General features: G+C 40.7%; 1 protein-coding gene across 1 annotated transcript in view; it reads left to right on the top strand.

Moving 5' to 3' along the window:
- The window catches only part of rad51b (RAD51 paralog B), a 117,814-nt gene that overhangs the window by 20,484 nt on the left and 81,464 nt on the right, over positions 1–15,866 (top strand). The window contains exon 7 of the mRNA XM_080743986.1: positions 1,076–1,118. Within this exon, the coding sequence (XP_080600112.1) occupies positions 1,076–1,118 (43 nt within the window). The remainder of the gene's footprint in view (positions 1–1,075; positions 1,119–15,866) is intronic.

A 15,866-nucleotide genomic window follows, 5' to 3' on the forward strand; every position in this document is an offset into this window, starting at 1 on the left:
GGTGAGCGACATGGTACACATCAGTGGTGTAAAGTAACTAAGTACTTTTACTGAGTCACTAAATCTGGGATCCAAATTTTGTACTTTTACTCCACTACATTTATTTGAAAACTATAGTTACTAGTTACTTTGCTGATATAAATTATAATATGTTAAAACATACATAAACCACTTTAGCCCTATTTTATACCTTTTTCGACCTATATCTATACCTATACCTATATCTACAAGCTCACAACGCGTCGCATTGCGACGCGTTGTGAGCTTGTAGATCTGCTATTTTCAAACATTTTGTACTTTTACTTTTAGTACTTAAAGTAAATTCTGATGCCAATACTTTTGTACTTTTAGGGTGCCCTCAGACCAAAATACCTATGAGAGTGGAATCCGCGTTCCGCCAATGCATTTCAATGAGAGTGAAGCGGTTTCATGCCAGCAGAGGATTTCTGCAAAAAACGCTCCCTTCTCATTGAAATGCATTGGCGGAACGCGGATTCCACTCTCATAGGTATTTTGGTCTATTTTTCACACCAAAATGGTGGAATCCGCCAATGCATTTCAATGAGAATGGAGCGTTTTTTTGCCAGTAGAGGATTTCTGCAAAAAAACGCTCCATTCTCATTGAAATGCATTGGCGGATTCCAATCTAGGTATTTTGGTGTGAGGGCACCCTTACTCAAGTACATTTTGAATTCTGGACTGCTACTTGTAACAGAGTACCTCTTCAATGCAGTATTGATACTTTTACTTAAGTAGAAAATGTGAGTACTTTTTCCACCACTGGTACACATTCATGTCTAAATCAGACATAAGCAACAGATGAACAGTTGGAGATGGACTTGGCACACGTTGCAGGTTCCAGTCACTAGCTATAAACTAATTGAGCGATGATGACAGACTTATGGTTGGGTTCAGTCATTTAGGAACGACTTAACTGTTATCCCTAAATGGTTTGCCCTCCCCTCTCTCTGCCAAACCCCCCCTCCCCTCCCAAACTCCCAGTACAGGTTACATCACACACATGTTGGGAAACTGCTCATCATACTATATCTGATTGTTTTGCCTCTCTCTCTAGGTGGTCCTGACCAACCAGATCACAACTCATATCGGAGATAGAGGTGAGTTGTGTTTACGTCTGTGTGTTCTTGCTTTAACCCATTTAGGCCTAGAATTATTGAATGCTTTAACCAGTAAAAAATAGCAGATATAAAAGCTCACAGCGCGGCACCGTGTGCGAGCTTGTAGATATTCTATTTTGGAAAAAGTCGTGAAAATGTTTGCAAATCTTTGAATATATGTATTTTTAAAGCGAACGTTTGTAACTCAAATTTTGCTTCTGGGTGGTCCCTGGACTGAAATATTTTGAGACGGGGGTCCGTGGCCAAACACATATCATTTTGGGGGTCCTTCACATGAAAAAGTTTGAGAACAACTGACATGGTAGTCTCTCAAGAACAGACTAACTGAGCTCCAGTTAAGTGAAAAGGACCTTTTCTTTGACGATGGCTGGCCAGATTGCTGACATAGAAAAATCTTAGAAGGATTCAAAAGACACTTATAGAATCGGGTCAAAATTCTAATTTTCACAATAAAAAAAAAAAATAGCAGATCTACAAGCTCGCAGCGCGGCACTCGGTGCCGCGCTGTGAGCTTGTATATCTGCTATTTTTCAATAGTTAAAGCATAAAATAATGACACACAATAATGTGTACCCGTTCTGAATGGGTTTTAACTACCCACGTCGTGGGAACCAAAAGGTCCCCACAAGGATGGTGAAACCAGAAAGACTTTGACCTCATATGGGGGGGGACATTTCTGAGGTCCCTGTGAGGAAATGGTTAATGTTTCATCATGGCTAAGGAAAGATTTTTTTAGAGCTAAGATTACAGTTAGTAAAATACTCAGGGAAGGTTTGGGGTTAAGGGTTGGCGTTAGGTTTAAGGTTATGTTATGGTTAAAATGGCAGAAACTAAATGATACGAATAGCATTTTTTAACAAAACATCCTTTTGACGTAGGCACTGGGATGTATACACAAACTCCAGCGTCCATTCTTTCCTCTCTGCAAACTTGAGTGCAGAAGTGTGCAAAGCGTCCAACCATGGTGACCAGTGGTGGAAAGATATGATTTACTCAAGTACTGCACTTAAATACAATCTTTTACTTTACTTGAGTATTTCCACTTTTTTTCAATACATTCTACTTCTTCTACTCTTCTACACATAAGAGCAGAGCCAAATAGTATACCTTTTACTACACAACTATTATTATTAAAAAAATAGCCAATCTATCTCACAGCGCTTGGGATCGCAACGCGTTGTGAGCTTGTAGATCGGCAATTGTTTTTGATTGATTGATTGATTAAAGACTTTATTAGAGGAAGTTTGCTTAGGAAAAAGTACAGTTTCATGACGGTACAGTTCACTGGTACAAGGTCTACTAAAAGGAGATCCTAGAAAAGACTAGGCTTATTTCCATAGGAAACCATTGAAGTATCTCATATAACATTGAATGACAGACGGATAGAACACAGTACTATGCAGTAGATATAGTCAGGAAAAAAAGGGGAAAACAAGAAGAAGAAGAATACATTTACATTTGGTACAAATGTATATTTTTATGCCAATATTTTCTACTTTCGCTCTTTGAATACAGTACTTGTAGAAGAGTATTTCTACTTGAGTAAAAAGAAAACATCCGAGTACTTCTTCCACCACTGGTGCTGGGCATGCTGTGTGGACAGCCAGGATGGGAGGTCTACCATCACAATGCTATCTATGTTATCTTACTAAACCCACGTCTCCTCTTGGCCACAAACCACGCGTGTTATTCTAGTGAAGTTTCAGCCTCACATTCCCAGGCGCAGTGGTGGAAAAGGTACTATATCTTTGTTTTACTCAAGTAAAGCTGTCAATACTGCATTAAACTTTGTACAAACTACAAAGTAATTGGTATCAAAATAAAATAAAATAAATCACAAAAGTAAAAGTACTCATCATGCAGAATGTCTCATTTTACAAGTGTTCAAATGTATTAAAAATATTTTGAAAATAGCAGATCTACAAGCTCATAATGTGTCGCATGGTAAATGGCCGAAATTTATAGGGCTGAATTGGGTAATTTTGTTTTGTAATAATTATCAAAGTAAACTACTAAACCCTACAAACTTTTCAAAGTTTTCAAATATTTGTAGTGGAGTAAAAGTACAGTATTTGCCTCTGAGATGTAGTAGAGTAGAAGTAAATGTACTGAAAACTGGAAATACTAAAGTAAAGAAAATTACCTCAATTGTACTTAAGTGCAGTACTTGAGTAAATGTACTTAGTTACTTTATACGGCTGCCCAGGTGTGGGACTTAGACCTATACCCTAGGAGCGGCTAACTTGTCTTAGGTCTAAAGCAGTGGTTCTCAACCTGTGGGTCGGGACCCCCAGGGAATTAAACATTCGCCAAATTGTCAAATATTAGAGGCAGAAATTGTGAAAATGTAATGCCTCAACTCTTAGTGCTCGCCTGGGGGTTCCCAGTTAAAATATGATTATTTTGGAGGTCGTGGCCTGAAAAGGTTGAGAACCACTGGTCTAGAAAACACTACTGTACATATACAGTACTACTTATTTACACTTATAGTTGAGTCGCATAAAACAACACTCTTTGAGTTACAATTGGATAAATGAACACTGAGGCTTGAACTGTGTACGTTACTATTATTTTAGTAGTTTTCCATGACCTATATGTCAGTGGGGACGTCAAAACCAATTGTTGTTAAAAAGCAATTTTTACCGTTTGGTTTTGCCCTTTTAACCATAACATAACATTAGACCCAACGCCAACCCCTAAACCCAAACCCCAAAACCTACTGTAACCGCAACCTGAGTATTTTTACTAATTGTAAACGTAGCTCTAAAAATCTTTCTTAGCCATGGAAATGACCCATTTCCGCACGGGCACCTCAAAAATGTCCAATCCATTTTGGTCAAGTCTTTCTGGGTTTGTTTTTCTCGTCTTAACGTTTGGACAGCACTATCTGTACATGTACTACTATTTACATGTTTACATTTTAGTTGCATAAAACAGTGGTTCTCAACCTGTGGGTCGCCAAATGACAGTGAAGTGACAATTTAAGGTCTTTTATGACCTTTTTAAAACCTAAAAAAAAGCTAAGAAAAAGGCCGTTACTGCATCAAAAGTAATTGACAAACTATACTATAAGACAAACTATACTATAAGAAATTGTCAAACATTGTCCAAATTGTCAAATAATATAAGAAAGTGGTAAAAATGGTGATTATTTTGGGCGGTCACGGCCTGAAAAGGTTGAGAACCATTGGCATAAAAACACCACTGAGTATTTCACTGTGTGCATCACTATTAGAATATGTTTTCCATTACGGCTACATTGAATTGTATCATTATGCGGTTGAGATTGAATCCTAAAGGCCCACAATTGCACGCGGCCCAGTTTATTTGACAGTTTTTAGGCATTCCACTGGCATCTATATCTAGCGTGACCTAAACTTCCAGGGAGTTGGCGGGTAAGAAGTTCAGTCTGTTAGCGTGGACATTACATCTACAGAACAGATACTGTAGATCCAAAATTTGACCTTTGGTTTCTATGCTGCGCAAATGAAGTTTTTTTTGCCGTTGTATGGGTGACGCCATCATTGTAGAAATCAACGTTCATTGGTAGAAATGGTACCATCTCGAATGCTATTGGCTGCCAACGGTCACGTGCAACCGCAGGGATACACGGGATATTGTCTTGAGCTTGCCGAAAATAAAGCACATGAAGAAGAATCATCACAAGCCTATGATCACAGCATGCCCTGCTCTAACATCAATTATAACATAAATTGGACCATATTTTCACAAAACGCTTTAAACTAGCGACAGGAACCATAAAGTATTCATGACAATGTTTATTAAGGTGAGAAAATCAAATGTAAAAGTTCGGGGGAAATGGATGGAATCCTATGGAGAACATGTTGCTTCTGGTGCCAGAACAGCGCAGCTAGCAGCCAATCATAGGAACTTTCAGTTCTGTGATGCTTCATTTTAAATCGGGACAACTACACCCCTGGTGTCAGTGGTGTGGCCACATAAGAACATAATTTTAACTTTTTCTGTATACTTTTCTGGATAACATCTTCCTCCTAGTATAATCATAATACCTGGTCATCATGTTTTTTTGGGGGAAAAAATCATGGCACCCCATCTTTAAGGCCAATGCTTGGTGTTAGTGGAACAACAAATTCAAGCTTTTATACATCTATGGTATTATTTTGCAATAGAATCCATGGATTAGGGGGCAGCCTAATGGTCGAGGCGCATACCACATATAGGCTCTGTGCAGCTTGACAGCGAGTTGCGGGTTTGAATCCCTTTCCTGACGACCTTTGCTGCAGAAGTATCTTCCACAAAACCCTAAAGGTAATGGATATTTCATAAAAGCAAAGGTTATAAAGCCTCAATCTGTGATTTAAAACGTAAAACTGTTTTGTTGCAAGGAGTTGAGACTACTCACTTAAAATGATATACCTAAATAAATTAACCATAATTCTAATAAACAAAATGTTTCAGTCATGAGATTTTATTATGTCTTATTCCATGAGAATCTGTGCACACAGGAACACAGAAGGTGGCATACCTGTTTCCTGTTCTGGTTAATTTTCCCATAGCTTAGTTTGATTGGCTCGGCAGCAGATCAAATCTGCATGCTGAGCCAATTAACGAAACAAGGCCATGCATGGGAAACCGAACTGCAACGGGGTTAAGCAAGCCACCTTCTGGAAACCTGCACAGAGCCTATTTTGAGAGGACAAAACGAGTCATAATTCCAGGTAAAACCGTCGAATCCAACAGTTGCCTGTGTGTGTGTAAAAAAAAAAAGAAAAGAAAGATGCCTGTGTGTGTAAAAAAAAGAAAGAAAGAAAAGAAAACCCGAAACATTGAACTGCTAGTTTGTGTCTCGTGATAAGAACTCTCCCAGCAGACACCGTGGGGCAGTGGATACATAATATGTATCTCCCGTATCTTTTCAGTATCTACTGTCTGTGTCTCTGTGTGTCTGGGGCAGTCCCAGCGGAGCTGCTGAGGCGCTGAATGTTGGGACAACATTATACCAGGGCCGTAGCTTTGAATGAAAGCAAACAAGTTGCTCTGTTGTGCAGGGGTGTGGCACCAAAATTCTGGGCCCTGGGTACAAGCATTCACTGCGGCGGGCCCCCCATGAATGTTCCTCATAGGGGGAGGGGGTTCATGTTTCCATGTCAGTGGTGCTCAAACTTTTTCATGTTATGTGAAGGACCTCCTAATTGATATTTACTTGGCCATGGACCCCCACCTCAAAATATCTAGTTCCAGGGACCCCCCAGAAGTCAAATTTGAGTTAGAAACGTTCGCTTAAAAAAATACATATATTCAAAGATTTGCACTCATTTTCACGACTTTTCAAAAATAACAGATCTACATACAAGCTTGCAGCGCGGCACTCGGTGCCGTGCTGTGAGCTTGTATATCTGCTATTTTTCAATAATAAAAAGTATAAAATAATTAAGGCCCCTCCACCTTGGGCCCTGGTATCTCAGTCCCACTTTTCCCCCTCTTGTTGTGACACCCCTGCTGTTATGTAACAGACACACGGTATTGAAACACACTCGCTCTCTTGTTCTATGTCTCTCTTTCTTTTATTATCCTACTTTCACCCTTTTCTCCGGTGCACTTTCTTTCTTTCTCTCCCTCTTTCACTCTGTATTCTCTTGTCTCCACCTCTAAATCCACATTTCCCCCGAGGTCCTGCGGTCTTTCTTCTTGACACCCCCCCAGTTAGAGGGGGACGGTACAGTGCTTTAGACAATAGAGGTGTGTATCCAATTCTTCTTCTATGTAATCAGATTCACTCCCCATGGCAGCGACACCCCCTCTATCTCTTTCTCTCTCTATTTATAGTCGCTGTCAGGCAGAAACCTTGTATATCCATATTTCAAGTTTTTATGTTTTTTTCTCTCTTTTTTTTCCCCTTTTTTCATTGTAAATGAATATCCTAAATTGTCACATTATAGTGTTACACAAAAGTTGCACAAGTAGCCGGTCTAGAAGCTAGATTTATTTTAGCTTTTTTTTGTGTGTGCATGTGTAGGTTTTATAAAGACTGAACTAATCAAAAGTACGAAGATCTTGTGAATAAATAATAACTACATTGGATCCATTGGAACGGTAAAACCCCAAAACACGCTCGCCCCCCCCGGGGCGACTGTGATTTTGGGGCAAGTGTTTTGGGGAATCCACTAGTAGAACACAGGCTCTTTTTTTTTCTCCATTTCCTGAAAAGTGGCAGTTTTGGACACACAAGGATTCCACCCAACAGAGACGATAATGTATGTTTTCTGTCTGTCTGTTTATGCTCCCCCTTCTCTCTCTCTCTCTCTCTCTCTCTCTCTCTCTCTCTCTCTCTCTCTCTCTCTCTCTGTGTCTCTCTCTCTCCCTGTCTGTCTGTCTCTCTCTCTCGCTCTCTCTCCCCCATCCTTTGTCCCCCCCCCCCCCCAGCGTATTGGTTTTTGTTCCAACCCAGGTAACCCAGGTCTCACGTTGCCTTGTTTCCAGTGTCAGTTGGTCGCACAGTCTGTGGGCTTTTCTTCACGAGCTGCCCAGGGCCTCCCGTGTGTCACTTAGTAGGACAAGCCTGTGTTGTTGCACTGGGTGAGGCTCTGAATGGGGCCTCAGTCTGGCTGTGTCTTCTTGGATTCGGTTACTACCTGACGTTAGTTAGGTTAGTACCTGTATAATATGATTTGTGTTGTTGACCTCTGTTAATCTCAGTTAATCAAACGAAAAAGAAAACCAATTTGAATAAAATAATACATTTTGTGATCGATGGAACCAATGTAGTATAATTTACAGTAAGTTGCTATTTACCGTTTGGATGTAGATAGATGGGCTTTAGACTCTTAGGGGCCCTATTTTGATTGTCTTAAGTACCAGCTCTTATGCCTTAACTTAAAGGCCTGTCCATACTGTCTCCGCCCACCGAACGCCCGGTTCAACTACAAAATGACGTCACTCGCATCTTCTGAAAAGCATTATCCCGAATTAGAGTTCGTAAAGCTGCACGTCGGAAAGTCGGAACTCTCTGACAAAAAGGTTTAAGAGCTGGTACTTAAGACAATCAAAATACAGCCCTAGCCGTGTTAGCTGTATGTACAGTATGAATGAAGTCCACTTCAGGCAAGGTTTGGTAGATTTATCTAGCACAGAACACACAAGAAAGGAAGGTGAGGCTCTGATAAGGACCTCAGTCTCTCTTTCTGTCTTGAGAGAGAGAGCGAGGGTGTGGCTACCTGCAGTCACAGGTCGAACAGTTCATCCAGGCTACTGTACCTGCAGTCACAGGTCGAACAGTTCATCCAGGCTACTGTACCCGTACAGCACGGCCATTTGTAAGTGTCTGTGTCAATATTTGATGTTTCTTTGTGCATCAAGACTAACTGAAGTGATTTACAGTTACACCCGAGTGTACAAAGCACTCAGAACTCCCACAGACTGAAAGCTTAAGATTTCTAACTGATCTCTCTTCATTCCACTTCACTTCAGGTTTATGTTCCTTTTATTTGTCAAATAAAAATATATAAGAGACAGTTAATACATTGTGTGACCGGTGAGACCCTGAGCAGAATCAAGTGCCTGAGTGCTCTAAAACAGTGCTTCCCAAGTGTTTTAGCTCGAGACCCAAAAGAGAAATTAGACGTTTGCCCACAGGACCTAAACTTAACTAGTGAAAATAGAAGATCTACAAGCTCACAACGTGTCGCTTCTCGCCTCGTTGTGAGTTTGTAGATTTGCTATTTTCACTAGTTAGCAACAGCATACTATACTGGTGCTTTTCATGTGGATGGTCTGTGGAATTAAAGCACTTTAACCACGTTAACCCTGGCGCCCTTATTTTGGGCACAGTTATTATAGTTGGACATTTTCTACATTTGTTTCTAAAATAGACAAATTATAAGACAAATTATAAAACGGGGCTTAATTGGTTAAGCCGCTCTGAATTAAAAAAGAAAAACAGCTAAATGCCTAGCGTCATGTAAATCTAATAATGTTATTTAGATTTTGCATGTTGTTCAGATGTTAGGTTAACCTGGTGTTAGACAGGCAGACAGACAGAAAGGCAGACAGACAGTCAGACAGACAGACAGACAGACAGACAGACAGACAGACAGACAGACAGACAGACAGACAGACAGACAGGCCCTTATTAATCCCATGGGTGCATTTCAATTGTCATGGCAGTACAGCAGTTATGAAACACAGGACAGATACTGAAAAATGATACTGCTGGGGGTAAATAATAATAAGAGAGTAAGCAGGCAGGAGCACAGTGGGATTAGGGAAAGAGTATCAGAAACCAGGCGATTTTTAGTTGCTGACTCAGCCCTTGGACCGCCTGATAATAGCTTGATGAAAGAGCTAGTAGCAGGTGTAGACATACTGTAAGTGCACTAACTGTATATTAACAGTATATTAAGTATACATTTACTCCAAGTGTACAGGACATACACAATCTATCCCTTGTAGTAGCCTACTTACAGTATGTGACAACTTACTGTTGATTGTTGACAGGGGTTCATGCCTTTTCTGATCAGACCTTACTTGTAAGTTGTGGTTGTACGTTTTCTCAATTTTATTTCTCCTTTGAAAGAAAGGTAAGCACAATCGTTTGATCATTAAAACATGGTGTGATCATGCAAACACACAGAAAGGACCTTTCGCCAACCTCGCCCAGCCCCACCCAGGGTCTGGGCACGCCCCCAACTGCACCACCGTGCCCCCTGATGTAGTTTTTTACAAATATAAATATACATAGATTAAGATCTTAAGTGTTTTGCCAATTATTTGGGGGGGCCCACTTAACCCTTTCAGTGCCCAGAATCACCACTAGAGGGCGCCCAATGGCCATAGAATCCACCATAGACATACGCTGTATATGCACAAGCCGTGCGCAGCCATGACGCGCCTGAACACTTTCCTTTGTGCATGAACAGGAACAGGATGAAGTTAGCTTGAAGTTAGCTATTGGCTACCAAGCATTTTAGAAGCCCTATTTTCGGTGATTTAGCCGTGATTAAGCCTTCCACACCTCATGGATATGCATGGAACAGAGAAAATGAGCTCTAAAGATCCTGGATTGCATTGGAGTGGATGGCAAATATCGGCGGCGCGACGCTCTCGCGGGCCGTGTAAACAGATGACGGCCGGCGGCCCGGCTCGAAAATTAAAAAAATTCCCGAACTAGTTCGGGATTGGCACCCTGAACGTTAATAAGGTCCAAACTATCCCGATAGGCACAATAATTAATAACAGTAACAGCTCGCAGCGCGATGCGTTGTGAGCTTGTAGATCGGCTATTTTCAAACAGCCTAGGTATAAAATAGGGCTAAAGTGGTTTATATATGTTTTATAATATTATAATCTATACCTGCAAAGTAACTAGTGACTAGAGTTTTCAAATAAGTGTAGTGGAGTAAAAGTACAATATTTGGATCCGAGATGTAGTGGCGTAAAAGTATTGTAAATTGGAAATCCAAATAACTCAAAAGTGCAGTACAGTACTTGAGTAAAAGTACTATAGTTACTTTACACCTCTGCTTAACAATATCCTCACGCCCACCAGCGGTGTCCAGACCCACAGGTTGAGAACCAGTGTCCAGTGGTCTACAAAGCAAGCAGCCTCTGACCTCATTTAGTGAGAACTCAATAGCTGGTGGGAGTGCCAAGTGTGCTGCAGCGTGCCAACACTGCAGGCTTAGAAGAACACAGCACAGGCTGGGGATGGGACGATATGAACATTTCATATCACGATTATTGTGACGAAAGAAATCGCAATTTACGATATTATCGCGATAATCAAAATCCATTATCCTGGGGCGGAACATTTGCCAAAAAATAGCAGATCCACAAGCTCACACAAGTTGTGAGCTTGTAGATCGGCTATTTTTTGGCAAAGACATTTGATTGAGAGTGAAAAAAAAAGACTGTATCAAGTATGTATATTTTAAGTTCCTTTTACCAATTATAGAGGGTTTTAGTGGTAGCGGATATGCAGCTCGGCAAATAAAAGGTGAATTGATCCCAGTGCATGACGGAGGACGATATCACGATAAATTAAATCTCCACGACACGATTTTAGTTTGTGTTTTTTAATCACGATAAACGATACTATCGCTTATCGTCCCATCCCTATACAGGCTGGATGGAGCCGAGCATGTGCTCTCACTGCTCTGCGCAGAGAGGAGCAGCATAATTAATAGCACATAATATTTTCCGCATTTTGGTTTCTCACATTAATTATTGCGATGTAAGTCCGAAGATGTTTTACTTGGCACTTGATTAAGAATGTATTAAGACAGAACCCAAACCACTTAAACCCTTTTTACTTTGTTTTACGCAAGTAGTGAAAATAGACCCATTTATAAGATACAACCTCAAATCTCTAGGTCCTAGATAGCCAACGTTGTGACCTTTTTATAGATTAAGAAATAAATGATAATGATAATATTTGCCTATTTTTACCAAAGGTTTCACAGAATGTTTGTCCACTTTCACCTGTTACGACATGCCCAGAATAGCTATGCTAGAATAGGCATGCATGGATTCATGTCATAAAGCTACTCTGTTTAACCACATTAAGCCTGGCGTCCCAACTTTAGACATGTGCTCAAACCAAAGTAAAAAAAGAAAGAAAAGGACCTCCAAAATCACACCGCAGCCGCCACGGCAGAAGACGTACAGTACTAGCACTGGGCTGCAAGGAGGGGAACATAATTAATAGTGCATATTTTCCCATTTCTGTTTCTCACATTATTAATTTATTGCGGTAAAGGTCGAAGACGTTTTCCTTGACTCTACATTAAGCACGCATTAAGCTGAGTGAGATCCCGATAATGTGCAAGAGGCTCAGACGTGCAGGAATGGGATTAATTGTAGGCAGCAGCAGCACATACTGTATCGTTGCTCAGTTACAGACCTTGCCCTCCCCCCTGTATATTTAATGTCGCACAAAAGTATTGAAAATAGCAGATCTACAAGCTTGCTACTCATCGCATTGAGCTGCATTGTGAGCTTGTAGATCTCTATATTTCACAATTCTAAAATGTTTTTTTTTTTTTTTTTTTTTTTTTTTCATTTTATAATAATAAAAAAGGAAATACAAGGTTTCCACCTGACAGTGACGATATCATAAGTTGTTTACTTGTGCAGTCTTTATCAGCCATTGCCCAATACCCAGGCATGGAGGTAGCAAAGCTGCAGCTGCTTATTTGCAAAGCCATGCCTGAGGCGTCAGTTGCTGGGATATGGCCATGCTGGATTTGTTTAGCTTATTTCAGTTTACTTTAGTCTAGACTTGTCTAGTCTAGCTTAATTTGATTTATTGGACATTAAAAGAGCATTAAAAGAGTTTTAATATAATTTAACCACTTAAACCGTGTATACTTTGTTGACCGGGATTCCCCAGAGGCCTATACTTAGTTGGTTCCCTCCTTTTCTTCCTCCCTCTACACCAAATCAATTAGTGGAAAATAGCTCTACATGTTGTGAGATTGTAGATCTACGATTATTCTCAGAATGTTTCACAGAATAGACAACACGAAGATTTGTATTATTCTCGTGCCTTAAAGCCATACTGTGTAAGATGCCCAACTAGTGGTCATTAGCCCTATAGCAAACCGCGGTCGCGTCCGCGTCTTTCGGACGTTTTTCGTACCTTCAGACCCCCGCGTCTGCCTCCACCTCGCTGAGATCTATCTTTTAAGGGGTCCCTTGTTCCTGTGCGTTCAGTAATTCCAGAGATACGGACTCCTTCACCCTGCCTGGTAGGCGAAATTACCTAGAGAAGGGATGGTACAAACGGGCGACAACAAATATGGCTGCCATAGCGACCCCACTTCAAGATGCGCTGTGATTGGCCGGCAGTTGTATAACCCTCGCTGTGATTGGCCGGTAGTGTGATGACGCAATTTTGGCGCGAGATCCGGTCCACGGCAAGGATCTCAGTTTACATACAGAGAAGGCTTTACAGGCTGAAATTCACGGCGCGGATCTTCTAAAACTTTTGTGATTTAATAGTTAGGAGAATTTTAAGATTTGTTTTATAAAAAAAGTTACATAGTACAACTTTAACTAAGGCTGGGTAATATATCAAAAATATATCGATATCGAGGTATCAACATGCAAGGTATACATATCGACGAAGACGGCTTGAAATGAGGTATTGGTGTATGTGTCAAATTAATTAATAGACACACTATGCATGCACGTAGCACATGCAAAAAAGCAGTGGACCTAAAGCACAAAAACATTAAAAACTATATAATACAATTGTTTTTACTAATATCGTGAGTAATATCGATATCAGGGTATTCAACAACGTTATCGAATATCGAAGGTTTTCCTAATATCACCCAGCCTTAGCCTTAACCCGTTTAGACCGGGGACCCCTATACCTAACTTTAGCTTTCAATACGGAAACCCCTTTTGTGATTGTTGTTGCTACAGTATGTACAGTATATATAGCAATATACATTTTTGGGATAAATGTTTGAACATTTTCAGAAAACTTAGGTCAGATTTAGAAATTGTTTTTAGAATCTGCCTCAGGTCTACTAATGTCCATAGCGTATCACTTCACTCCACTTCATCTTCCCTTTCTCTTAAATACCAAAACGATGGAGCTTGCACAAAAACGAATTTCCAATTGCTGTCCAATTGTACGTGTGTTTATTTGTTTTTGTCTCTCGCTGTATGTGCAGTTCAGGGTGCTGAAATGGCCCAGCTCTACCTCCAGGTTGCCTTGTCTGTAGTCTGCGGTTGTGTGTATATTTGGTTCATTGGACAGGTTCGACAAAACAAAGGAAATAAACAGGCAACTCGGAATGATCAAAAATAACAACGATGCAAGAAGACAACACTGTAAGGATCATATTCACAACACATGCCAGCAAGAGTGCAGAATCCCATGTAAACCTGACCATGAAGTACTCAGAAAATGAGTAGCAAAGACTAAACTACATAATTGACCCTTTGTCTGGGGGTTGAGTTGTAAACAGCTGCATGCAACCGCCCTTTGAATGTGTCTAGTTTGTTTCTGGATAGACTGCTAATCTGTCACGCTTTGTTACCACGCTGTCATACAGTATGTCTGTACTCACACACTTACAGTACACACTCAGTGTGTCATATGTCTGTACAATCACACTCAGTTGGAAGTATTGTTTGTTTCATTAGTGTTGCAATAAATAACAGAGCCTTACACATACCAGGTTTTTGCGTCCGATCCCAATTCTGGATAGTCCCACACCACTGATTATCCAGGTTTTTTTTTTACCGATATTTAGATTTCATTCAAGTTTTTATGTTAGAATATTTCACTTATACGCAAAAAAAGAATAGATGATAAACACAAATAACCATTTTTTTTTACTTTTTTATTCCACATTTTTGTAACCCATCTTTCTCACATGGTGTCAAATGTAATCCTGGGCGCTACACTCCCTCTGCCAACCTGGGGAGAACAACAGACTGACCTCATGCTTCCTTCTATGCCTGAGGAGTCCAATCCGCTTCTTTTCACCTGACAGGTGGAAGGAACAACACGTTATTCCAACCAGTTGCTTTCCCTTTGTACATACTGTAGGGCTGAAGTGGGTAATGTATGTTTTGTAATAATAATCCAAATCTACAAAGTAATTAGTAACTAAATTCTTCAAATAATTGTGGAGTAAAAGTTCATTATTTGCCTCTCTGAGGTGTAGTAGAGTAGAAGTAAAAAGTACTGGAAAAACTCCAATAGCTACTCTCCCAGCACTGAGTAAATGTACTCAGCTACTCTCCTCCACTGCCTGGTCGTCCCTCCTCCCATTCCCCTTGACCTAGTAGGGCTTTTAATGAGAGCAGGAGGGCAGTGGTGTGCGACCTGTCACAGGCTCCGCAGACAGCCTCTCTTTGTCTGCTGGGGGAGAAAAAAACCCTCCTTCATTGACTGCGTGTGACAGAGACTGCAGTGATTCAAGCCCCCGCGGGCCTTCGCTTGTCCGTACGCCACCCCTGATAAGGGAGCCACTGTATAGAGCACACACACACACACACACACACACACACACACACACACACACACACACACACACACACACACACACACAGTGACACAGTTCCATTGCCCACAGCTTTATCTGCATGACTGAGGATGCCTTTTTCCTCTTTCCCCCAGTTGCGTTTTGTCACTGTCGGGTGGAAACCTTGTATGTCCCAAACCATTCAGTTTTTTATTGCTATTTACAAAAGAAAATGAATATAAAATACTGAAAATGGCCTCACAACACGCTGTGAGCTTGTAGACCTGCTGTTTTGCGCGACACTTCTATGACGCTGTGGGACTTTTCATGTACGAAAATATATTTTAAAAGTTGAAATATAATGGAGATATGAGGTTTCTGCCCGACGGTAACAGTTTTTTTTTTGCCTTCACATTGCAGGCATTCAGCCGGGCTCTCTTCTTTGGAGTGACGTTATAATGAGTGCAAATGTAGGAGCGGCTTGAGCCGCTAGATTACCAGTCTGACCAGAAAACCAAAGGTCAGAGCCTCAGCACACCAGAAGTGCCTGGAAAAACCAAAATGAAATGACACGCGAGAAAGGGCCATTTGTGGTATTAGTCAACACATCCGGGCTCAGAAAACTATCCAGCGGTCAGTGGTGTAAAGTAACTAAGTGCATTTACTCAAGTACTGTACAAGTACAATTTTGAGGTATTATTTTTTTTACTTTACTGGAGTATTTCCAATTTTCAATACTTTTACCTCTACTCTACTACATCTC

This window comes from Nannobrachium achirus (genome assembly GCF_963921795.1).
Source record: "Nannobrachium achirus genome assembly, chromosome: 16".
In the NCBI taxonomy this organism is placed as follows: domain Eukaryota; kingdom Metazoa; phylum Chordata; class Actinopteri; order Myctophiformes; family Myctophidae; genus Nannobrachium; species Nannobrachium achirus.